Here is a 27,007-nt window from a genome sequence, read left to right on the forward strand (position 1 = left end):
ACTGAATCTGGAGGACATTTGTATCTTTCTGTTTGTCACTCCATGATTGGTAACTTTGTTGTAGCCAAAGCTATTACATTTATCACAAGTTAGTTATACTCAGGATTGCATATACTGTACACACACACACACACATATATATATATATATATATATATATATATATATATATATATATATATATATATATATATATAGCAGACCGCATATATATATATAGCTCTGGAAAAAATTAAGAGACCAGTCTGGATTTTTCTTAAATTTTAATCTCTACATTACTTAATGGAAATGCTCTTAATGTCAATATTGTTGGGTGGAATTTGGTAGAAATGTTGTCAGTAGTTTATAGAATAAAATCTAAATGTTCATGCTACTCAAATATATGCGTATAAATAGTAAAACGAGAGACACAGAATTTTGGAGTGGTCTCTTAATTTTTTCCATAGCTGTATACATTTTTGTATGTGAGCAGGGATCATTAAAGATGGTATCCAGCCGTGCACTGTACACATCATGTGCAATAAACTTAATCAGCTCAGAGCCAATTAAAGCCCTTATTTTTCTCTCTCACCCTTTTTTTCTGTTCTGTGATTTTTCTTGCAGGAGAGCTTAGCGAGGCTACAGAGAGCTTTCGCCAGGAAATGGGAGTTCATTTTTATGCAAGCAGAAGCACAGGCAAAGTAGGTTTACCTTATAACAACAACAATACACACGCAATTAACAATGTTGAGTGAGTTTAATTACTTGATTACACTTCCTTGATAATTTAAGGCCCAAAAACGTCCACCACGGATCAAATGCACATCAAACATGTGAAAATGGATCATACGTGTGTTGATATAACCTACACATTTCTCTGTAAAAACAGTTCTTAAATTGTTTTTTTCCCCTGTTTTAAGAGTGGACAAGAAAAGAGACAAAATTGAGAGGAAAATTCTCGACAGTCAGGAAAGAGCATTCTGGGATGTGCACAGACCAGTGGTGAGTGAATTTACTGATGTTGTCTACGTTTTCACCTTTTTGCTGTTGCTGCACCAACATCATTGCTGACCTCATCAACATCATCGCAACTGCCCCAGCAAAAGTGAATCATTAAAAAAAATAAAAAATAAAAAAAAACATATCTAAAGCATAGGTACATACTGTAGATATGGTATGTCATTTACACTGTGTGGGTCGTTGCAATCTATCTAATCAACATGTTGCAGTTACCAGCATGTGTCCGTTATAGTTGAGCTATACGTCCCTGATTCCTGTCACATATGAATTGTGTAAAGAGGCGAACAGACTGTATGTTCCCCGTTGTGTATTCCTCTGCCACACACATTAAATGCCACGTCAATAGCTGTCACAACACATCAGCTTCACTGCTGCTCTTTACCTTGTTTGCATACACACTTGCTTAGCATTAGCATTAGCATTTAGTTTCTCCCTGAGGTCAAAGGGTCTCTTCTGCTGTATTTCTCTGAAAGCCACTACTCCATTCTTAATTGACAAAATAATTCCAATTTATGCGTCCTCGGAGCAACATAATCAATATTAATTCCAATTTCACAGTGACACCGTCAAGCTCAGAGCCGGCCCAAGCTTTCATGGGGCCCTAAGCGAAATTCGATCAGGGGCCCCCTCCGATGTTAGTGCTGGCCAAATTATTGACTTTTGTCGAATGTCATTCACACACCCAGTGTTTTTTGCTATTGCCTCCAATGTCCAGCTGGGTGAAAATAGTAGCCAACCGAGATCCCAACCCTTGTAGGGGGGTCCGGGGGTATTTTTTTACCTTTTTAAAGTGAAATGCATGAATCTGGTGCACTTTGAGAGGAAAATTAAGAGGCTAAATCTGAGGAATTTTGTGTGAAAAAATAATTTGGAGACACTGGGTCTGATGAATTAGAAGCTATTGAAGAAAGACACATCGATTTTCCATTAAAAATATTAATTAAAAATATTATGCAGAGTCCTCTGGGTTGGGCTTGGAGCTCATTTTCTTTTACGGGACATATTTCTTTGTAATATAATGCATGCATTTAAATGCAGTGAGAGGAACGAAGCAGAAGAACTCTGTTGTCCAGCTATCTTTTTTTTCACAGATGAGGCTGAAATAGGCTATAGACTATACACAGTGCATGGGCAACTGAGGGCAGCCCCATTCCAAATGGTTTAAATAATTAGGCTTAATAACTATCTAGACCAAAACGTTGTATTCCTTTTTTTATGGATGACAACTTGAACTTACATTTGCATGATGTTGATATCAAACACACACCGGCTCGGCTCTGGTCAAGCTACTTAGCTTTGTTCATCTGGAAGAGACCTAGATTAGACCACTTGCTCAGTCAGTCAGCATTTGCACACTCTGATTTCCCGCTGGTTTACTTGTTTTGCTAGAATTGGCACATTCCATGTCTAATTAACCAGCATCTGACACATTGTCCTGGAGACTGCACATCTCTGTGGGCCTGAGCATATTGGATTTGATTAGCTGAAACTCTTATAATGGCGGCGAAATTGCACCTTCACAATTTGTGGATCCATCACAGAGGGCAAAGCATAAACAGTTTATTTCATAAAAAAAGACAACCGTTTAGGCTGATTTTTTGATTTTCCTCCTCATTCTTCTCCCAGCCCGGCTGTGTGAATACAACGGAAGTCGACATAAAGAAGTCCTCCAGAATGAAAAACCCCCACAAAACCAGAAAGGTACAATAGCACTTCCCACTGATACACCTTTCTCTCTTTTAAGGTCAAGGCTGGTATAACACAGATGTGAACAGACAAGGCTTACCATTCCTTGCTGTGCTTGTGTCAGGCTTGGGCTAAGGCTACTACTGTTGGCATAGTTGTATTTTATTTATGTGTTTCTCTGTTGTCTCAGTCTGTGTATGGGCCACAGAATGATATCCGTACCCACAGCCCAACCCACACCCCTGCCCCAGAGGCCAAGCAGCCTACAGAAGAAGAACTGCAGGAACAGGTAAGACTTGCACACTCTACTGTCAAAGACTGGATCGTAAACCATTTGAAATCAATGCTAGCACACAAATAAATATATTTAGATATTTTTTGTACAAATATCATGCATGAGGTACATGAATATGGTTTAATCAACAAGCTCGTGTGAATGAATGGAGACTGGTGTAATCTAATTGTTCCCTGCTTTGGCCTCCAGATCACCTTTTGGCAATTGCAATTAGACAGGCATCGACTGAAAATGTCCAAAGTGGCGGAGAGGTGAGTGATGTTCACTGTTTCCCTATTCAGTTTAGCCATCGATCTGTTTATTGAGCCCTTTAAACAGCCTGACATGCTGTGTGTGGAATTAAGAGATTGTTGACCTTGAAGAGAAGTTCAGGGCCACACAATGCATTCAGTGAGTGTTAGCACTGATGATACCAGATACTGAATGGCCACACATAGATTGATTTGTCAATTCCTTCATCTGAAAGAAGTTATCCGTCCTTGTGTCCAAATATGAGTCAGTCCTTGTCGTGACAGCTTTTACCTTTTATTTCAATTCGAAGCATTTGCTCTCAAGAGTATTTCACAAAAGTTTACAAATAAATTGTGTACAACAAGGGTACATTAAATAACTGTTAGTTAATGCTTGGTTAATGCGCAACAAACATTAAATAAGAATTAACTAACCGCAAATAACGGCTTAGTTGATGCTTAATAAGAATGAATTAAGCATTATGTAACTGTTATGCCTAGTTCATGCTTAAACAAGCATTAGTTAACCAAGCATATTAATGCCATCTCTGTTGTTTCTCCTAAAAAAAACAGTTTGCTGGGCTACACAGAGCAGTACGTTGAATACGACCCTTTCCTCACGCCTTCGGATCCATCCAACCCCTGGAACTCAGATGACAACACACTCTGGGAGCTCGAAGCCAGGTGGGTAAAAAGACCACTTGCTATATTTGTGTCTATGCTCTTAATACATTTAATAAGTGGTTTGTTGCACGCACATACCTAATCTGGGGAAGATATGTTTAATTTTTTTGTGTGTCCTCGTGCAGTAAGGAGCCCGGCCAGCAGAGGGTAAAGAGGTGGGCTTTTGGCATCAACGAGGTTCTCAAAGATCCTGTTGGGAGAGAGCAGTTCCTCAAGTTCCTCGAGTCTGAGTTCAGCTCAGAGAATCTCAGGTACACTTTACACTTGCACATAAACTCACACAATACTTGTTTTTGTTACTTATAAGAACATTATATTGCCTTTAAATGTATTTCTTGGAGGTTTGACCCAAAGCCTCAACTTATATTTTTGTCAACATAAATATTATTGCATGACAACAGAGTGTGACTTACACTAGAATGAAATAGTATTTTCTTTCTCAGATGAATATAATTACAAATAGGAAACCGTTTTACTGCCATGTTTACCACAGTGATATAAAAGTATTATAACACTTAGATAAAGTTGTCATGTTATGTTCATCCGTGTATTTAAAGACCTATCAAAGGTGGTGGAAGACGCACTGAGAGTATTTACTTAGACCTCCCTACTACGAGGAACTTTTAAATGTTTATGAAACAGTCAAATTTTTCCTCTGAGGAAAGCTGGTCCATGTGATTTATTTTTATTTTGGAATATGGACCGTTGCCTTTAACCATGAAAGCTATGGCGGCCTGATAAGCGACAAAAGCCACTTATATTATACTCTAATGATGAGAGACGTGATCAATGATGTATCACTTGAATTGTTGCTCACATTTCAATGTCAACAACCGACAACTATCACTGTTATTACTAGGGTCCTTCCTTCTTGCCATCTGTAAGACCTAACCTACATTAATACTGTTTACTCTAAGCAGAGCGGGCTGGTGGATGCAGCTCATTTAAAATGTGCAGAACTGTAGCTGTGGCTAGAATAAGAGACGTGGGCAGGAATATTAAGTTAATGGGTTTATTCATGCTCACAGGAACACTGCACATTATCAAAGGTGCATTCCAACAGCTTAATGTCAATAGAGTAAACACTGTTCAGGATGGCTCCTCTGCTCCCTCTGACGGCACATGTCTGTATTGTCTCTGCCCAAAGCTAATAATATGATTAGTTTAATTCAATTATCTTTTAATATCTCATTCAGTTGAGTGTATTTTTACCTCTCCTATAATTAGATTGAATGGATGTATTATAAACAATGAGCATTCTGTTATTCATAGAGATATAAAGCCTATTAATGTTCTTTTTTTAAATTAAACTTGCTGCATAATGCTGTTACTGTCGACTATTTAAAATTCTGAGGTGTCAGTAAGTGAGGCTCACGTCTAAATTCTTCCTGTTGAATTTTTAGCAACACATTTCTTAGCATGTTTTTGTGATGACAAGACGCTTGCCAAAATTCCTGAATGTCGTAGAAATGAATGCTTTTAAAAGAAGTTATTAAATCATTATTGGAGATGTTATCTTAAATGACTTTGACAGCTGCAAAGCTGAAGGTCTTTATCATGTTAAACCTGAATGGTAATTTTATTTGGAAATCTGCCAGGGGAACTCTGAGCTGAGCTGTATTCCCCCCCCCCCCCACCAAAAAAAAAATTCATGATTTCTGACTCAAATAGACAAAATCCAGGAATTTATCATGAAATAGTTTCCTGCTAGCTATGAAATGTTCAATGTGTGATCCAGTGCTTTTGTTTTAACAGTAGCATCTTTCTGTTAACTTTGGGTCTGTAGGTTCTGGCTAGCGGTCCAGGAGCTAAAGAAGCGCCCCATTAGAGAAGTTCCGACTCGGGTTCAGGAGATCTGGCAGGAGTTTCTTGCCCCAGGAGCGCCAAGTGCCATCAACGTGGACTCCAAAAGCTACGATAAAACCACCCAGAATGTCAAAGATCCTGGACGCTACGCCTTTGAGGATGCACAGGTGCAAATTGATACACATTTATTGAATCGCACTTATCACTCATTTCTTTAAAGTGGTTTAGATACAAGTTTACACTGTACAGCCACTTCTTCACTGCTGGAAATGTATGAATCCCAGCTGTGTTTTGGTGTTCAGTGGAACATTGCCTTTAATACGTTCTATTCAGCACAATGGTTTACCGGATGCTTTTATACTTTATTTTTTCTGCATATGTGTTTTCTACAACAGGATCACATCTGGAAGTTGATGAAAAGTGATTCTTACAGCCGTTTCATCCGTTCCAGTGCCTACCAGGAGTTATTACAGGCCAAGAAGAAGGTGAATAAAAAACACAATCTGACTCAAAAAAGCATCGGATAAACCCTGCAGAGATGGATGTTTTTTCCAGTGAATTTGTTACTCTGAGCAACTCCTAAAAAATCACATGCAGTATTTAGAACACAATGCAGCTCCAAGTACCTACTGTATAGCAGCGAAATTCCTGGATTCAGCTGTGTGTGAGTTGCTTAATGGTGCAAACCAGGTCAGACCAAAGCACACGTCAAACAAAGTGGCCTCTTCATGACTGCAATACCAATGAGGGGCAGAGAGAGTGAATACTGCATAGTAATAGAGTCTGCTTCAGGTGTGGAGAACGGAGTCGCTGATCAGGACTCGTAGACTTGTAGAAACCATTATTAACAGCAGAGACACAGAGGCTGTCGCTACATGTTCAATGCAGAATTATACAGGATTTTTTTTTTTTATGTGCTTAAAACCTGCACGGTCCCTCACAACCTTCACTATCTCTGATTGACATTCTTGAAAATAGATTTCATTATAATGGCTATTTTGACATTTTTTAAAAACGTCATAGATACATGTATACAGCCCCCTGAATCCTCTGCCCCCGTAAAATGAATTAACTTCATATATCTTTTTTTTGTCCCCACAGAAAAGTAAGAATCTGTTCTGAGGACTATTGCTTCCATGTAAAGGTAAAAAACAAGTAGCTGCATATAGTACACTGTTATTTGGTTATTGTATTGTCAGTGATACTGCCAAATATTGTTGATATCTTTTAAAATAGATTTAAATATGCATGCTATGAATATTTTCTGCATTAACATTCAGCCTATACCTTAGTTTTGCACAGTGCATGTGATACAACATGTGTAATTCCAGCTCCAGTTCAATGGCTCATATTGTTTTTTTTTAATTCACAAATAAACATAACATAACAGACACATACATACAGTACATACATACATACATACATACATACATACATACATACATACATACATACATACATACATACATACATACATACATACATACATACATACATACATACATACATACATACATACATACATACATACATACATACATACATACATACATACATACATAATGTACATATTGTTATTAAACCAGATAAGTAAATATATTTATTCCCTCTATCCCCAATTCTCTTTTTCTCTTTCCTCCCAGCGCAGTGGAAACCACTAGCGTCCGAAGAGGCTGACCAATCGTGTGCCATCATGCTAAACTCAATGCCATCTCACTCTCTGGGACATGGAGAGGGGGACCATCTCATCTCTTCTTCACCGTTGTGTGTCCATGCGCTCTTCTTGGCTCAGCCGGGCGAGGGAGTCGGGCCGTCTGTTTCGTCTGTTGTCCACCGGATGTTGCATGTCCATGGAGAGGGATGTTCCTTCTACTCTCTCCTCTTACAGTACCTGATATATTCCCAGTATTCTCAAAAGGAGGCACTGCTGGACTGCTTGTTGAGAGGACACTGACAGACTGGCCAGATGGAAGAAATGTGTCAAATCCAGTGTTCCAGTTCTTTTCATCGCAACTGCTGGATCGGAGCCCCCTCTCTCACTTCCAGCTGAAACGAATGATGTCAGAGAGAAAAAAAAAAAAGAAAAGAAAAAATCATAAAAAATATATAAAATGACAACTTAAATCTAACCAGTGTCATCGCTATACATGACAGATACTTTGTCACGCTATGGGAAGTGTTGTGCAGAATGAATATACAATATATATACATATATATTATTTATGATTATTATTAATATTATTATTTATTGTGCATTTATTTTGCTTTGCATAATTTAATTTCACGACAATAAATAGCACATATGGTTTTTATTGCACTTGTAAAGTCACATTCAAAAATACGAAAATGCCGTCTCCTGTCTTATGTAGAACCTAATTCTTTGTTATTCTCTCCTGCATTTATTTTTATACCATATTTAAAGACACTTTTACTTACTTGTATTATTAAAGTTGGCCCTCTATCTGTTATTATGTCCTGGGTTTGGATTTTTTAAAGGCATTTTTTAAATGCACACCTTTGACAATTTTGCAATAAAGACTTGTTTAGCATTCGTTCTGCAGGCCCCCCAAAAATTCAACATCAGTACCGGAACCATGCACTTTCGCTTACTGCCACTAGATGGTGTTCAATTATTATTTCCCACAGAAGGGATATGCCTCTTTTCAAAAACCAGCTCCTCCTCAACACAGATCAGCAAATAAGCACAGTGGTATTTGCAGACAAATGAAGTTTTGTCATGCAAATGTAACATCATTCTTTGATCTGCAGAAGGGGTTATTGTTCAGCCTGTACCCGCCTGAGGTTTTGCAGGGTCTGTTGATGTTTCAGCTCTTTGATGGCAGAAGTGACAGTCAGAGTTTTTCTGTTTCTGTGCCCAGTGGTCAGCATAGCAGGAGCCACAAAACAGACAAACATTATTGTCTAAGTTGCATCAAGGAATGCCAACTGTGGCATTTTTCAAAGTGCTCTGTTAGTGTGTCTGGGTATACATACATACAGTACATACAATGATTCATGAATTGGGGAATATGGGTTGTTGTGTGGTCAAAGTGCCCATAACAGAAGATAATTTAGGGTTTTCACATGAGATAATTTTTGCCTCACAAATTTGCCCTTTATAGTCCATTTTGGCAAAAAGTCTTCCACATCCTAAAAATGTAAACGTCAAAGACAGAAAAAAGAAGAAGAGGAGGAACTGAAGACAAAAGAAAATGTGTCATATTAATTAGTTTGATATATCTTGTATGGTATATTGTATATTACATCAAATAAATCAAATTTAAATATCAACGCAGACGGACACAGGGAGGGAAAGACTTAAATGAAAGAAGTGAAGGTTGGTTTGATCCACACAATGACCAGGGCCAATAGGATAAACCCTCCCAGTCTTGAGGAGGAGAAGGGGGTGGTAGGGATTCAAACTAAGGCAGGCTTTTCAGTGACTCAAACATTCAAAGAGCGACTACAGGCAGCACTCTCTCCGCAGCAATACATGGGCTTACTGTGACTGAAACCAGGAGCTTCTCTCTTCAAATCTAAAAACAAAAAAGAACTCAAATAGAATATGTTACACTCTACTAACTAACAAAGAGATACAACTTGTCGAGGCGGATGGGAACCTGACCGTGTCCAAGACTTTGAATCTTCAGTGGGAGTGTGTGGGGGAGAGAAGACAAGCCTGAGGATACTACAGATTATGTTGTCATGGAAACCAAAACCTGGAAGCGGACGCAAGGACCACTGAAGGTGGACAACCTCCCCTGACTGCAAACTCGACACCTTACTGTCCAGCTGCCACTGTAGTGAGAGGTACATAAACCATACTATACACTTAACCGCACCACTTCTTTAAGACTTTAACACTTTATTTGCAGTTTACACTTGTATCAGTTGCAATTACTTACTAAGTATGTTTTAAATAAGGCAACTACTGTAACAAAAAGGATGCACTAATTCCATAGCATCCACGTGGACTTAAATTACCCTACTTCATAAGGTGAATTTATTTAAATTAAAAATTTTAATTCATTATTTATTTTTGAATCACAGGATTTCATAATACAATGTTTAATGTTTTAAAGATTGACTTTCTTTTGCAGCGGATGTAAGGAAGTGGCGATAATATAAATGAAAGTACCATGTGTCATTTTGATCTACTGAGTAGATAAGTGAGTGCCGGCTTGACAAGTCCCTCGCGAGCATTTAGCAGAGACTGAAGGAGACCGTGAGACCCACTCAGTGACTCAGTGAGACTCTCATTGACTGACTTGAGAGCAGAACCATGTCATTCAACCACCAATACTTTGAGCAACATGTATGTAGTATTTCTGGCAGCAGTGAGGGTTTGATTCCCACTGGGGCCACCCATAGTAACAATATCTTCCAGGTGCTGTGAGATGTTCTTGATGAGAGTGTCTACCAAATTACTATAATTAGTGGCTGTCGGTTCCAGGGAATTAGTGTCGTAGGTGAAATAATTAGTGAGTGATGACAGTGTGCTGTACTGGGCTTCTCAACGAGATTACGAGTCATTTTGTGTTTTCCCATGTGAGAAAGACAGAATGAGCGCTTATGCTTTTATGTTACTAGTTAGCCTGTCTCGTGTGTACAAAATTATCTCTGTTCTTTTTCTCTTTACTTATGGGTACAGGTGTATGAACTTATCTGTTCACTTTTTATCATTATTGTATAACCCTATTTGTTCACTTAAAAAAAAATCATTATTGTACTTGCTTGTAGTCATGTAGTGCACACTGATATGTGTCCAAGTGTGTGTGTGTGTGTGTTCCCGCAGTATGCGTGCAGTGAATGAATGGTAGGGAGTTTGCCTTCTGATCCCTCTTACAGCTCTGGGGACTGCACCACCTTGCACAGTCCGCTCTGATTTCAAAGCGGCTTTAGCACACAGACACGTTACAGCAACAGAAAACACTTCATCATAAGCCTCTAAAGATAGTTAAACTGGCATTTGATGGGAGACTTAACAACATGCTTAACACGTGAAGTTTGCAAATGAACAGGTACTAAGAAAAACTCTGAGGAAAGCGGATTAATATGGTTCCAGTAATGCTCCATGTTGGCCCGTGTTAAAAAATTATTCTGTTAAGATTAATAAACCAATGTGACAATTCCCTTTCTTGGGAGCAAAATATTGTTTAAAAGGACAACTTTTAGACCTGCAGTGACCCGTAAATCTTGCTTTGCAACCAAATATATAACTTTTTTAGAAATGTAATTGGGTTCCAAAAGATAGCATATATTGTATATCAAAAAAAAATGCCCAATACATCAATAATAGCTCTGATTGATGGAATGGTAGAGCCTTAGATATGTTGGATATTGTTGTCCATTGTCGTAAAAAAATAACTTCAATAAAGATCCAGAACAAGCTGTTATAGAAAATACATGTGATACTGTCAGATGGTGTGAAATAAGGTCACTTATGGAATTGAATGAAAATGGAATTGTTGGTAATCACTGCAGCTGAGTAGTGCCATCCTAATCTGAACTGAGAAACGCTACTGCTATCATAGCATCTCTAATTGCCCCTCATCCTCCACTAAGGCACTTAATGTTGCAGAGGCGAAGGACTTGCCTTACATTCTTACCAGTACTTAGCTTGGAAAGCATTATATATGGGCTGCTAGTCATTATCAAGATGGATTGTGGTGACAAATGGCTGCCTAAAGCAGCCTCCTGGCAATGTTGGCATTAGACACATTCACACAGAAAAGCCCCAGGACCCCCTCCCCCCTACAACTGTTAATGAGCGAACAGCCGAGCGTAGTTTGGGAAAATAGAATCCGCAAATGCCGATAATGACATGGTTCCTCTTTGTGTAATTGGCTCCAAGTGAAAACATTTCGTTTACCTCTCTTTCCCTCTCTATATCCTGTGTATTTGTTTCAGTCTGAGTGTGCATGTGTGTGTGTGTGTGTGTGTGTGTGTGTGTGTGTGTGTGTGTGTGTGTGCGTGTGTGTGCTTGTGTGTAAGTAGCTAACCCTTGTGTGATTGAGGTTTAAGCTGCACGGTGAATTAAATGCAGTTCTACTGTAATTAAGTGCACTTACCAGTCTGTGTGAGACTTTCTGACGCACCAATAATTGAGGCATCAGGTTTTGTTTGTTTTAACCTGCCTTTGAAGACATGCTGGGAAGATCTTTCGCATGGTTTGTCGGAAATACATCTGTGTGTACAAATTTCAAAAGTCTTGAAAGGATTCTTGTTTATTTTTTCAACTCTTTTCCAACTAAATATCTAAAATATTGAGTAGCTGTGCTGGAGCTTTTCAAGAATTATTATGTTTTCATTTCACTTTGAGATATGAAAAAAGACCCATTGTTACCCCGACAGAAAAAAAAATCACCATGGTATTATAATGCTGTTCCGAAAAACAAAACAGAACAAGTTCCCACTGATGATTATAGTTGTTTTCCAAAAAAAGGGGCTTGAGTCTAGCTCAGCAGTCTCTCTGGTATTTGTTTCTGGTATTTGTAATTTCATTAGATGTCTGAATTTTTGGAACCAAGGTCTGCCACAGTTCAGTGAAGCACATACCCCCAAAAAGTATGTGTGGTTCTTGTAAAACATAAAGCAGTGTTTGTGGACAATATTAGTGTTTAGCAGACAGAAGGGTCTGGTTCAGTTCTGTCTCAGCATTAGCACACAAAACCCACAGTCTCCTTCCGTCTCAACGACTCTGTGCAATGATTAGAGTGCTGTAGGTCAAGGAGAGACAGACAGATAGCAGTGACAGAGAGAGATAGAGAGAGAGAAAGAGAGAGAGAGAGTGAAAGAGAAAGAGAGAAATAAAGAGTCATATACAGTTGTGTGAGGTGGGCATAGACGAAGCAGAAGTGATGTTTTAATATTGTATCCCAGTAAGTCTTCTTTCCTGAACCCCAACAGCTTCAGTCCCTTTCTTTCTAGCGCAACCACTAACCGCTTTCCCATTCACCTCAGCGCTCCCCCGCGAAGCCCCATGGATCCCCACCCCGATAACCACAATGTGTCCTGCTATAGAGATTGATGAGGATAGCTTGGCAGGGCAAAGCACTATCATACTTAGGCCTGAGTTTGGAGGTGGAAGAGGGAGTGCTGCTGCTGACTGTATAGGCCATCCGTCATATAGCGTATGTACACAGGCGGTCAGGTCATCCCTCAAAAGTCCCCATGGGGCTTTGCAGACTGGAGCTCACCAGAGTCACAGGGTGCCTCTTTAAAGCGATGGATAGCGGGAGAAAATGGGAAAACAGAGCACACGAGGCTGCACACAGAAGCAGAGCCATGTCCCACCTGACCAGGGGTTCATGCATTTACTGTAAATACACAGTCAGCAGGAATGAGACAGATGAGACTGTGTTGTACATGGAAGGTAGATCACTGGAAAGATGGAGTGGGTTCATGACTTCCCCCCCCCCCCCCAGTGCAGTAGGTGGTGGAAGGACCCATGCAGCGGGAGTCTTAGCTTGAGTTGTTCCAACCCGATGGCGGCTGAAGAAGAACAGATCTAAGATGCGGTTTCCGTTGATTAAGATATTTGAGGAGTTCTTTTTTGTAGAAAAAATTTATTTCAAACAAAAACAATAATAAAAGAAAGATAAATCCCTGTGATGCTCTCATTGATAATTGATTTCAGAATGTGTGTGTCTTCTAAACACCACAAGATACAAACTACCAAACATATCAACAACATACTTGATTGTATAAGTGTAGGGCATTTAAATCTGATTTCTTGGCAGTGTGTGCAGACAATCCAAAATACTTCCTTCCTCCACAGGTTTGATCTCTTGATGAAAGATGCAGAAAACTGAAAACACACTAGAGGGATCAGATTTTCACAGGAAAGAGTTAAACAAGTAAAGCAGATCTTCTGTTTCTAAGTAACTTTGACATCTTTCTTGATATTCGACAGAAAGAGTCTGGTTATCATTCACATCTCCGCTAGATGGACAAACAGCTGCTGTCTAGCTTATATGGCAAGTGCTGCCGGGATAGTGATATACAGACTTGAGTGCTCGCGGAGCTCGGACAGAGCTGCCATGACCTCAGGGTCAGGGGCAGAAAAAAGAGGAGGTGAAAAACGTGGTGGATTATGATAAAGTAATTTGTTCCATGTCAGAGTGAGTTGCAGGTCCGGGAAGAGTCTGTGAATAGGAGCAGCCAATGGCCTTCAGGCAGTTTGGTTCTCTGTCAGAATTTCTGACTTGATGTCATGCAACGCTTGTCAAGAGCAACATCTGCTGAAAAGATGCTTGAGTGATGGTCAAAATGTGCTGGCCTTAAATACTGACAAGCATGCACACGGGTGGAAACTCCGCACTGAATTTGCGGAGAAATAATTTCTCCGGGTCATATAGTTTTATCAAGAAAACTAGGGTGATAACGGACACTATATGGGTCATTCTCAGTTCACTTTTCTCCTTAGTATGTCACCAAAGAGTAGAAGAGTGGACTCCTCAACAGTACTGTAGAGTCCCCCAACTCTTCCCCTAATAACATGCAGATGGGCCTCTCTAATGCCTGTTTACATATCTGCGGCATAGTTCATGACTAAAGTAAGCAAAGCCCTAATTATTTTACCCAGCGACGGGACCAATAAAATCAACTTCCCCTTCTCGTTATGGGTGTTTAAGTGTCTCCTTTGATGGCGGGGCTTTGTTTATTTTTGGAAGAGTTGCGTAGCCGAGAGGAAAGCAAATAGAAGTAATGACACAGAGATGCTGACAAATGGGGGCCCTGGTGATGGATTTCATTCCTCAATGATGCCTGGAGACTAGACTGTAAAGGTGGTTGAACATGAATGCACACCCCAACATGAATGGCATTATTAATATCATGTAAGCAGATGTTTGACTGTCATTTATAATCACATACCATGCCATCTTCTCTCTGTATGAATGTGATGTATAGTAATGTGTCTCTCTCTTTTGCAGAATGCTGTGGAGAATAACTATCCCAGTCATACTGGCTGGGGTGCTCTGCATCACAGCAGAGACCAAAAAGCACCGGCCCCAAGGATCCATCCCATCCCCATACAAAACCAAAGGGAACCTGTCCTCAGAACGTCACCAGCGGCTACTGCATCAGAAGCCTGAGGTGCTGTCCTCCAGCAGGGAGGCCCTGGTGGTGACAGAGCGCCGCTACCTGCGCAGAGACTGGTGCAAGACTCAACCCCTCAGACAGACAGTCAGCGAGGAGGGCTGCCGCAGCCGCACTGTGGTCAACCGCTTCTGCTACGGCCAGTGTAACTCCTTCTACATCCCCCGCCATCTGGGCCCTAGCTCGAGTCAGGGCCAGAAGCGAGGCCAGGCCTCAGGCTCTGGAAGAAAGAGCCACAACAAGGCCCAGGAGCCATTCCAGTCCTGCTCCTTCTGCAGGCCACACCGCATCACCCAGCTCACAGTGCAGCTAGACTGCCCAGACCTGCAGCCCCCTTTCAGACATCGTAAGGTGCAGAGGGTCAAACAGTGTCGCTGCATGTCAGTGGAGGTGAGCAGCCATGGGAAACTGTGAAGAACGACTGAAAAGGTCATATAAAATACAAAAGCAGCAATGGACAGACTTGCAGAAATGGACAGACATTGCCAAATAAGGACTGGCTTCAACTTGAATTATCTACTATTCTGCATGGCGTTTTACCGATAATGGCTTGTCCCACAAAGCAATGACAGGGAACATGGAACTGGTATTATTAAACACAGACACAACATTGATTTAATCAGAGACTAATAACTATGTTAGCAAGCTGATGTTGGGGGGTCAAGAGACTGATTCAAGTGGGTTTGCAAGAAACACTGACAATGAAGCCAAAATTCAACGTTAAACATTTTTTTTCTCTCTCTGTTATTTAAAGGTTTATATCTACTGGTTTATTTGTAAATGTGTCACTAAACTCATTTGTTCATTCATTACGGACCCTGCTGAAAATTCAGTATCTTAAATAATTTAAACTGTAGAATTAGGATGTGACCCCTTTGAAAAAGCTTTGTAATATGAAAGGTTTTCTGCAGTTTGATCTTGAGTGATTAGATTTTTCTTCAAATGTTTTTATTCATAGGAGATGTTCCCTGTGTTTTCCAAGTATTGTATCTGTTAACTTGTATATTTTCCCTAACCTTTATATGGTCCCAAATGATACCCAAGTTGATGTCAAGGAAAATAATTCAAGAAATGTAAAGCAACACACAAATGACGTTCTCATACTGTACATTTGCCACAAATATAGCCAGTAGGAAAAACATACTGCAGCATGTGTAATGGAGGTGAAATGCAATATATACAGTATATATATATGTAATGTAAGTGTGTAAGTATGTATTTGAAAAATATATTAAATCTATTTCATATAAAACAAGAATGGTGTTAAGCGTGCATGTAGTTTTTTATACCACTTATATAACAATGTCACGGTTGAAATGAACTTGAAATTGACAAATGAACAGCAAACAATCAGCAACAGCAGCATTTCAGTTAAAAATGTATGTAACTTATTTTATTCAATAAATATATTTTTTCATGGTCAAGGGGTAATTAATCTCAACATATCGTTGGTTTTACACGGGAACTTCACATTTCATGATCCAATTGCAACATTTGCATATAGGAGTTCACACTCACACACAGTAGGGAAGGAAAAACTCACTTGGGGTTTTGCTTAAAATGACAATACTAATCAAAACAATAGTCAGTCAATATCAGATCACACAACTAAGGCATTTGGATATCAAAACACAAATAGGTTTTTTTGTGCTGTATTTGTAAAACACACGTATGATTACCAATAAATTCTATTAGGAAAAGTTAACTTGTCTGTTTGTTTCAGCCTTTGTAAAACAGATTGTAACATTTGATGAGAGAAATAAGCTCCGTTCTACAGCACCCACTTGATTTCACCACTGTGCAATAAGGCACTTTCAGTCTGGCAACAGTCCATACCTACAGTATATAAATATTATAAGATTTAATACAATTTAAATAAAAATATCACCATAAAGGAAGATATACATATATAAAGTTCACTAGCTGTCTTCCTTGTAAACTAGTCCAGGGAATTGCACAATAAAAGAGATACAATAGGCTACATATGGCTTTTAACATACTGCGAAAGCTCGTATATAGTGTTGCTATACACTTCAGACTTCAGTGAAAATGTTATGGCATTTTCTGAAAAATAACTCAACCACGTTTAATAATCTCAGTTTAAGAATGTCATAGGGTAGCAATATTTAATTGAATCACCTGAGTGCTGGAACGTTATTTCTCCTTTTACTTTTAAACAATATAATATATACACACATAATATCCACTTTGAACCAACTCACATTAAACAACAGGTCAAAAATAATTTGAAAACAATACTGGAAGCAAATAAACGTTGTAACCGTGACTGATGGATTCATTATCAGATTGTACAAACAGTGCTTGTGCAATAGGCTTGGTGATGATCATTTTCCATTCTCCGCCTCAGATCTTCTGACCAAGCTTTGCTTTCTGCGGAATAAAAAACAGGTTTGAGTTATTTACTGCTGGCAGCACTGGCACTCAACATGTTACTGTAGGAGCCAGGGGTGTTGTTTCCTCAACTCCCTGTCAAGTGTATGTAAGAACATACTTTGTTAAGTAAGGAGACAATTTGCACCGAGGGAAGAAAAAAGAAAAGAGGGCCAGCACGGTCTGAACTAAATTCACAAATAAAAAGCACTTGAGCGTGCACAGTAACCGTAACAGGAAATGTAAAGACTTACTATCCCAGTCGCATGTTTGGGTTTCACATTGTAGGAAGCTTTCTCCCTGGCCTGCTTGAAGCTCTCTTCAGCCAGTTTGACCCTGAAAAAAGACAAGTTAGAACCATCAGTCATCCTGTGGAGACCTCAAAAACAAACAAATGGATGGACACACTCATTCACACTGCTGTCAATTCACTATTTCACCATGAAAAAAGAAAGACACATTACAAAAACATTCCAGCTTGGACCGTCCAGACAATAGTCCTGCGGTATTTGGACAGAATGATCTGGGTTTGTCAAAGCGCCAGTCGTCCTATGTTGGCTTACTCTAGTTTACTACTGCATGGAGAACGCTAGTGAGTGAATAGAACAGTTTAAACCAACAGACATGCATCTTGGCATTTCTCACTGCATTGATACTGTGTGGGCCAGAGTTGCATGTTTGCACCTGAGGATTATTATATATACATACACAAGTATATAAAGTTTCACTGGAGTCTAAAAGGAAAACCCGCAGAAAGAGACCAGGGATTATGGCCTACGGCAAAGGGCAAAGATTTAATGCTTTCAAGTTTGTTTTGATTCTTTTCTACTGAGCAAGCAAATCTTGTGACATTTTGATTTTCTTACAAATACATATCACATTGTAATCTCCATTTGGCATAATGGACCAATTAGCTTTTTGTTGACATATGCAACACTATCTTTGTACTCATCAAACCACTGGAAGCCAACTGGATGCTGCATGTGTTCTTTTCATTACTGGGGTGAGGGCAAAGATTTGGGTCACTTAACCTCTTTTCCCTTCATGAATCTGAATGAATCTGATAGGATCTTCAGTGAACACGAGATGTCCTGCAATTTATTAATGGTTTGGGAAGTTACGCTTGAGGAACATTCTAAATGTAGACACATCGGTGTATCTGTAATGACATTTTAAAGGTCGGAAAGTTGTGTAACCTTCCCAAAGACACAGATTTTTTTTTTTATGACAGGACATTGATACCTTAGCAGCCAGGTTTTCATTTTAGCATCTGTGAAATGTCACATTCTGAAACGGGACACCTTTCTTTCCATCACTTTCTCACCGTTCCTGTAACATCAGTTTGTTCTGCTTCTTCCAATGGTCTTTGAAATCAGTGGAAAACTCATGCCAAATGGAGAAGAAAGTGTTTGGAGATGCCTCTTTCTCTCCGGCCTTGGGTTTTACTGAGAAAGACACGCTCAACTCCAAGAAGCTGAGGACAGAGAACAAAAAACATTATTTAAAGACCAAACTATTACAACATGAGATTACAGAAAGCTATGCCCCATTGTTGTGAAACCTGACTGTGCTAAGCAAATATGCACAATATGAAAGTTGATCTTGAAATAATATGCTCTTTCAGAGGTTTCATAGTAGAGTAACATTAATAACACTCAAACCAATGATGACAGGGAACACAGAATGGAATTGCTGCCACTAAAGCAACATAATCACCCCAACAGATTAATTTCCAGGACTATAAGAAAATCTTATGCATCTAATTTAAAATGTTTGCCCACGTCACCCCTCTCCCTGGTGTGCATAGGCCTCTATGCGTGTTTGTGTAAATATGCCCATACATTCTGCACACAGTATATGTAAGCATGAGTGGGGAAAAGACAGAGCAGACAAAGACAGATCTAGCGGAAAGAAAGCATGCGTATGGCAGCGGATGACACATGTTAAAGTGTTATATGTGGTGGCCATTTGCAGTGGATCAATACAGTGGACAGGTTAGGGTCTCTTTGTTTGGAGTGTGCTATAGGAACACATTCCTAGCCAGCAGTAACAGAAGCCTGGAGCCAAGGCTGTCTACTCTCGCTCCGCTTAGATAAACAACACAGACACCGCACAGGGGGCCTCCCGTCTACTGACGGCCTGGCATGATGGCCTGCACCTTCCATGTAACAGAAGAAGTCCTAAATATTGACAAAGCAGCGAGATTATATTTCTTCACGGCAGTGAGAATATATCACTTCAAATTGTATTGTATTGGAAAATTCTTTGTCGCGTTTTTCTGCGATCACTATTATGAACAGAGGGGGATTGCAACTATTTTTGCAGGTGAAGAAGCTGCAGGAAAATTAGTATTTTAAAAGATACAGAAAAAGCTCTTACGTCTTTTGAGTGTCTTCCAGCTGGCTCTCTTGTGTTTCCAGTTCAGTTTTGGCTGTAAAGTAAAAGAGCAGTGGATGAGTAAATACAGGATTAGATCAGTGTTACCAGGACAGATAAAGGATTTCCTGTCGCATTTGAAAATACATCTTTCACCTGCACCGCAACTTGTACATAGGAGTTTCCGTATGTCACCATTACTTAGACCAACAGTCATCTCCAAGGTCAGAGCGGTGCCACCAGATTATTAAGTGTCTGGTTGTCTGCTGTTGCACAACTGACAAATGAGCGCTGCAGATCGCGGGACAAGTGCTTCTTTGTGCGGGGTTCCCTTCCAATGGAGACAGATTGCTGTGTAAGTGTGTGAGAGGTGTGAGGGAGTAACAGGGAGACAGCCAGAGGAGAAGCAAGCTGGGAGTTGGACAGGACACCATGGTACACATTAGGAGATATTTCCAGCAGGCCACAACTTTTATCTCTGTGGGCCATCCGGATCATTTTGACTGTGTTGTGATATAAGAGAACAGCAGTGAAATGTGACACTGTCAAAAGATTGCACGTTAAATGATCTCCCAAACAGCTGCGTTGTCCCCTTTGGGTCTATAACCTGTAAGCTGTTGCTGCCGTATACTGTCAAATGATCAGAAATGACCAACAGCCTCCTCCATGTTTAAAAAAAGAAAGAAAGACATGACAGTGAATGGGACAGAGAATCTTTCCTGGCACAAACTCTGTGTGCTGTTCTTATCCCGAGAATATCTGGTTGCTACGTGTAATTGAAGCCAAAGAAACTTCCAAAAGATCTCAGACAAACCCGCTGAGACCGGCACTATGCTTTATCATTTAGCAGCCCTAAATCACTCTGTAGCCAACAATGGTGTCTCCCTCTGCTGACGGCTCATCAACAAATGATGACAACTTGATATATAGCATGAAAGGGGCTTACGAGAAGCATTTTAATGTCAGGACTATGTTTTTTCAGTAACGATTTTTTGGGATGTTACTTTATTCAATTTACTATAACACTGACTTGGAATATTCTGTTATGAGTGATACATATTTCATTGACCCTGAACAATTCAATATTATTGAACTCTTGTCTACTTTGTGTTTTTGTAATGATATAAAGACAATGTGTTGGTGGGACAGGAATGGCTAGATTGATAAACATTGTATTTTCAACTCAATACAAGAAGAAAACAATTCAAGGAACATTATTTAAAGATGTCAGTTCTGTTGAACCATGTGGCTCCTCATTATAAACATAAACATGTCTTTGGTAATGTGAATTTACCATAACATGGCATACATAAACGTGAAATACTGTGGTTTGATGTTCATTTTAACCACACTGGTCTGCAAGATGCGACATCCTAAACAGCAAACGTTGTAGACGCTGGAAAAGGGAGGGGCGAGTTTGACATCGGCCTTGCTAATCTTCATGTCCATCAGAAACACATTATCACATGGCCAGCGTTCCCTCGCTAGTCACAGTGACTCCATCAAAGGCCTGCATGCATGAGAATTTGTGAAGCGAGCGGGGAAAATCGAGCTAGACCAAACAGCCGAGCTCCAACAAGTCCGCTCCCACTGTTATTCTGTGGTTAGTTTCATGGTCAGAAAATAAACAAAAGCGGTTTAAACTGTGGAGCCAGAAACAGTTTAACCCCGGGCTTTTTAGAAATTACAGAAATAACAAAAATAAGACATTTGGCTGTTGTGCTTATTTTTTATTTTTTTTTACTGCCGCAGTGGAGGAACCCCAAGAATCCCGTCTGGGGCCTTCCGAGTCACATGTCCATGTTACGGTGCTTACATTCTGCTTTCAGAGGAAAAACCTCATCATTTGCATCAAAGAGAGACAGAGAAGGCTCCCATATTCCTCTCAAATACAGAGAGCAACAGAGAGAAAGAGGAAAGGAGAGGGGGAGATGTGGAAATGGGAGAGATGCTTTCATCTGCAGACTTCTTTTAAAATGGACAGTGAGCATTACCACGGCAGAACATATGCTATATATTATACTCTCATCTGAAATACAAAAGCAGTTGGAAGAAGGGCCTGTGAGCCTGTTCCTTCAGAAAGATTGGTCACAGTCAAGTGAATGTAGCCAGGGTGAAAGCCAATGCTACGCAAAGAATGACATTTGGCATGTAATGCTAAAACAAGCATAACAAACTAAGTATTACACCTTTGAAGTGGACCACAATATAGCAATGTTGTTGTACTCTAGATGTCAGATTATGGAGGGAAAATCGTGACTGTATGACATCTGGTGGACATGATGGATAAACACGACTACATTCTCAGTGGATTTTACCGTAACAGTATCTAGAACAGTAATGTAGTAGTAGCTTTTAGGCTCCTTTAGAAATTAAGATCCATTTATGTATTTAGTTGCTTTGGTGTCTCCAAAATACTAGCATTATGGCACAGTAGATGGCAAGGTTTGGTTTTTCAAGTCACCACTTTGGTCTAGATTGAAATATTTTAAAAACTATTGACTGGATTGCCATGATATTTATTGTTCCCAGCGAGTGAATTGCTCATGACTAGGCCAACCCCCTCTAATGTAGCATCTCAAGTACTTGACATTTTTCATTTTCCTGCTAAATAATATTGATAGAATGGACCAAAGATTTTAATCTATGAGGTTCCATCCATGAGGTTGTTGTCAACATCTATGTACTAGATGGACTGCAATGATATTAGCTGCAAAAAAAATCCTGTTTGGTGATCCTCTTCATCACGTCAAATGCATGATTCGTTTGTCCAATATGTTGGTTTATGAAAATATAAAAACATAAAATACTTTTTATCACCAGCTGTTCTTTGTGTTTTGTGCTAATAAGCTAATGTTACCATACAAACACGGAAAACTAAGATGGTGAACTTGGTAAATATTAAACCTGCTAAAATCATTGTGAGCATTAGCATGCTGACGCTTTAGCAATCAGATCAAAGCACAGCTGTGTATACAGCCTTAAAGAGGCTAGCATGACTTTAGACTCCAGGTCAGTCGAAGAGGAAATGTTCAGCATTTACAATAAATTCATCATCATTGCTTTAACAGCCCTCTTAGTAAACATCTCACTTTGAAGGGTTATTTTAATTTGTAAAGGGAGTGAAGGAGTGATAGAAAGAGGGATGAGTTCAGGGAGGCAACTCAGTGCTTAAGAAATCACTGTCTTTCCTATGACAGGGGAAAAAAGAAGCTTGTTTTTTAGAAAAAGAGCGGACTGAAGGGAGGCAGCAGCTTAGGGGAAAAAAGTAGATACAGTAAACAAACACATCATGTCATCCAAAGTGCTAAGTAAAGGGGATAATGTGCCAAACATGACATCCAGTGCTGTTCTCTGCGGTAAATAAAACAGGCTACCTGACAGCTTCAATTTTGGCCATCTTGAATCTTCTTTCGAGGCAGGAAAATATATGGGGGAGAACGGGGTAATGTGAGACACTTTTTACATTTGCTTCCCTCTAAGGGAGCTAAAATGATTTATCAGTCAAATTTCCCATTACTTCAGGATGTTTCCTAGAAAAGGGCATTAGCAGAATTTATTCATGACAAAGGGCAGTGAAAATATGATTGTTTTAAAAAAAGTTGGGTAACACTTTATAATAAGGTACACAAAATTGTAGTAGCTACTACATACCTACTACATAGTTTTTTTTTTTTTGTGCTACCTATGTGTTAGGTAGCACAAAAAAAAAACCCTATGTGTTACCTACTACATAGTTTTTTTTTTTGCGCTACCTATGTGTTAGGTAGCACAAAAAAAAAAACCCTATGTGTTAGGTAGCACATAGGGTTTTTTTTTTGTGCTACCTATGTGTTAGGTAGCACAAAAAAAAAAACCCTATGTGTTACCTACTACATAGTTTTTTTTTTTGCGCTACCTATGTGTTAGGTAGCACAAAAAAAAAACCCTATGTGTTAGGTAGCACATAGGGTTTTTTTTTTTGTGCTACCTATGTGTTAGGTAGCACAAAAGAAAAAAAACCTATGTGTTACCTACTACATAGTTTTTTTTTTTTGTGCTACCTATGTGTTAGGTAGCACAAAAAAAAAACCCCTATGTGTTACCTACTACATAGTTTTTTTTTTTTGCGCTACCTAACACATAGGTAGCGCAAAAAAAAAAAACTATGTAGTAGGTAACACATAAGGTTTTTTTTTTTTGTGCTACCTAACACATAGGTAGCGCAAAAAAAAAACTATGTAGTAGGTAACACATAAGGTTTTTTTTTTTTGTGCTACCTAACACATAGGTAGCGCAAAAAAAAAAAACTATGTAGTAGGTAACACATAGGGTTTTTTTTTGTGCTACCTAACACATAGGTAGCGCAAAAAAAAAAAACTATGTAGTAGGTAACACATAAGGTTTTTTTTTTTTGTGCTACCTAACACATAGGTAGCGCAAAAAAAAAAAAACTATGTAGTAGGTAACACATAGGGTTTTTTTTTTGTGCTACCTAACACATAGGTAGCACAAAAAAAAAAACCCTATGTGCTACCTAACACATAGGGTTTTTTTTTTGTGCTACCTAACACATAGGTAGCACAAAAAGAAAAACCCCTATGTGCTACCTAACACATAGGGTTTTTTTTTTGTGCTACCTAACACATAGGTAGCGCAAAAAAAAAAAACTATGTAGTAGGTAACACATAGGGGGGTTTTTTTTTGTGCTACCTAACACATAGGTAGCACAAAAAAAAAAACCCTATGTGCTACCTAACACATAGGGTTTTTTTTTGTTGTGCTACCTAACACATAGGTAGCGCAAAAAAAAAAAACTATGTAGTAGGTAACACATAGGGTTTTTTTTTTTGTGCTACCTAACACATAGGTAGCACAAAAAAAAAACCCCTATGTGCTACCTAACACATAGGGTTTTTTTTTTGTGCTACCTAACACATAGGTAGCGCAAAAAAAAAAAACTATGTAGTAGGTAACACATAGGGTTTTTTTTTTTTGTGCTACCTAACACATAGGTAGCACAAAAAAAAAAAACCCTATGTGCTACCTACTACATAGGGTTTTTTTTTTTTGTGCTACCTAACACATAGGTAGCACAAAAAGAAAAACCCCTATGTGCTACCTAACACATAGGGGTTTTTTTTTGTGCTACCTAACACATAGGTAGCACAAAAAAAAAAAACTATGTAGTAGGTAACACATAAGGTTTTTTTTTTTGTGCTACCTAACACATAGGTAGCGCAAAAAAAAAAAACTATGTAGTAGGTAACACATAGGGTTTTTTTTTTTTGTGCTACCTAACACATAGGTAGCGCAAAAAAAAAAACTATGTAGTAGGTAACACATAAGGTTTTTTTTTTGTGCTACCTAACACATAGGTAGCGCAAAAAAAAAAAAACTATGTAGTAGGTAACACATAGGGTTTTTTTTTGTGCTACCTAACACATAGGTAGCACAAAAAAAAACCCCTATGTGCTACCTAACACATAGGGTTTTTTTTTTTGTGCTACCTAACACATAGGTAGCACAAAAAGAAAAACCCCTATGTGCTACCTAACACATAGGGGTTTTTTTTTTGTGCTACCTAACACATAGGTAGCGCAAAAAAAAAAAACTATGTAGTAGGTAACACATAGGGTTTTTTTTTTGTGCTACCTAACACATAGGTAGCACAAAAAAAAAACCCCTATGTGCTACCTAACACATAGGGGTTTTTTTTTTTGTGCTACCTAACACATAGGTAGCGCAAAAAAAAAAACCCCTATGTGCTACCTAACACATAGGGGTTTTTTTTTTGTGCTACCTAACACATAGGTAGCGCAAAAAAAAAAAACTATGTAGTAGGTAACACATAGGGTTTTTTTTTTTGTGCTACCTAACACATAGGTAGCACAAAAAAAAACCCCTATGTGCTACCTAACACATAGGGGGTTTTTTTTTGTGCTACCTAACACATAGGTAGCGCAAAAAAAAAAAACTATGTAGTAGGTAACACATAGGTTTTTTTTTTGTGCTACCTAACACATAGGTAGCACAAAAAAAAAACCCCTATGTGCTACCTAACACATAGGGTTTTTTTTTGTGCTACCTAACACATAGGTAGCGCAAAAAAAAAAACTATGTAGTAGGTAACACATAGGGTTTTTTTTTTTGTGCTACCTAACACATAGGTAGCACATAAAAAAAAAAACCCCTATGTGCTACCTACTACATAGGGTTTTTTTTTTTGTGCTACCTAACACATAGGTAGCACAAAAAGAAAAACCCCTATGTGCTACCTAACACATAGGGGTTTTTTTTTGTGCTACCTAACACATAGGTAGCACAAAAAAAAAACTATGTAGTAGGTAACACATAAGGTTTTTTTTTTTGTGCTACCTAACACATAGGTAGCGCAAAAAAAAAAAACCATGTAGTAGGTAACACATAGGGTTTTTTTTTGTGCTACCTAACACATAGGTAGCGCAAAAAAAAAAAAACTATGTAGTAGGTAACACATAAGGTTTTTTTTTTTTGTGCTACCTAACACATAGGTAGCGCAAAAAAAAAAAAACTATGTAGTAGGTAACACATAGGGTTTTTTTTTTGTGCTACCTAACACATAGGTAGCGCAAAAAAAAAAAACTATGTAGTAGGTAACACATAGGGTTTTTTTTTTTGTGCTACCTAACACATAGGTAGCACAAAAAAAAACCCCTATGTGCTACCTAACACATAGGGGTTTTTTTTTTTGTGCTACCTAACACATAGGTAGCGCAAAAAAAAAAAACTATGTAGTAGGTAACACATAGGTTTTTTTTTTGTGCTACCTAACACATAGGTAGCACAAAAAAAAAACCCTATGTGCTACCTAACACATAGGGGTTTTTTTTTGTGCTACCTAACACATAGGTAGCACAAAAAGAAAAACCCCTATGTGCTACCTAACACATAGGGTTTTTTTTTTTGTGCTACCTAACACATAGGTAGCGCAAAAAAAAAAAACTATGTAGTAGGTAACACATAGGGGTTTTTTTTTTGTGCTACCTAACACATAGGTAGCACAAAAAAAAAACCCTATGTGCTACCTAACACATAGGGGTTTTTTTTTTTGTGCTACCTAACACATAGGTAGCGCAAAAAAAAAACTATGTAGTAGGTAACACATAGGGTTTTTTTTTTGTGCTACCTAACACATAGGTAGCACAAAAAAAAAACTATGTGCTACCTAACACATAGGGTTTTTTTTTTGTGCTACCTAACACATAGGTAGCGCAAAAAAAAAAACTATGTAGTAGGTAACACATAGGGGTTTTTTTTTTTTGTGCTACCTAACACATAGGTAGCACAAAAAAAAAAAAACCCTATGTGCTACCTACTACATAGGGGTTTTTTTTTTGTGCTACCTAACACATAGGTAGCACAAAAAAAAAAAAACTATGTAGTAGGTATGTAGTAGCTACTACAATTTTGTGTACCT

The 27,007-nt window shown here is 38.8% G+C and overlaps 3 protein-coding genes across 3 annotated transcripts in view; 2 read left to right on the forward strand and 1 right to left on the reverse strand.

The window, feature by feature from the left end:
• Positions 1-6,822, forward strand: part of rgs7a (regulator of G protein signaling 7a) — a gene marked incomplete at its 3' end in the record, with an annotated part of 46,193 nt that extends 39,371 nt beyond the window's left edge. Inside the window, exons 7-16 of the mRNA XM_080037026.1 lie at positions 604-680; positions 900-981; positions 2,626-2,700; positions 2,876-2,974; positions 3,170-3,231; positions 3,784-3,894; positions 4,020-4,145; positions 5,681-5,867; positions 6,096-6,185; positions 6,802-6,822. Coding sequence (XP_079893152.1) covers positions 604-680; positions 900-981; positions 2,626-2,700; positions 2,876-2,974; positions 3,170-3,231; positions 3,784-3,894; positions 4,020-4,145; positions 5,681-5,867; positions 6,096-6,185; positions 6,802-6,822 — 930 coding nt within the window. The remainder of the gene's footprint in view (positions 1-603; positions 681-899; positions 982-2,625; positions 2,701-2,875; positions 2,975-3,169; positions 3,232-3,783; positions 3,895-4,019; positions 4,146-5,680; positions 5,868-6,095; positions 6,186-6,801) is intronic.
• A 2,342-nt stretch (positions 6,823-9,164) lies between these two features.
• Positions 9,165-16,106, forward strand: LOC307257728 (gremlin-2-like). The gene is made up of 2 exons (XM_080037027.1): positions 9,165-9,510; positions 14,637-16,106. The coding sequence occupies exon 2, from the start codon at positions 14,638-14,640 to the stop codon at positions 15,214-15,216; it is 579 nt and encodes a 192-aa protein (XP_079893153.1). The 5' UTR covers positions 9,165-9,510; position 14,637; the 3' UTR covers positions 15,217-16,106.
• Positions 16,107-16,681: 575 nt separating this feature from the next.
• Positions 16,682-27,007, reverse strand: part of fmn2a (formin 2a) — a gene marked incomplete at its 5' end in the record, with an annotated part of 39,113 nt that continues 28,787 nt past the window's right edge. Inside the window, 4 exons of the mRNA XM_080037024.1 lie at positions 16,682-17,193; positions 17,448-17,529; positions 18,518-18,667; positions 19,573-19,624. Coding sequence (XP_079893150.1) covers positions 17,167-17,193; positions 17,448-17,529; positions 18,518-18,667; positions 19,573-19,624 — 311 coding nt within the window. The 3' untranslated portion in view covers positions 16,682-17,166. The remainder of the gene's footprint in view (positions 17,194-17,447; positions 17,530-18,517; positions 18,668-19,572; positions 19,625-27,007) is intronic.

This window comes from Ammodytes marinus, assembly GCF_949987685.1.
Source record: "Ammodytes marinus genome assembly, chromosome: 11".
NCBI classification, from domain to species: Eukaryota; Metazoa; Chordata; class Actinopteri; order Uranoscopiformes; family Ammodytidae; genus Ammodytes; species Ammodytes marinus.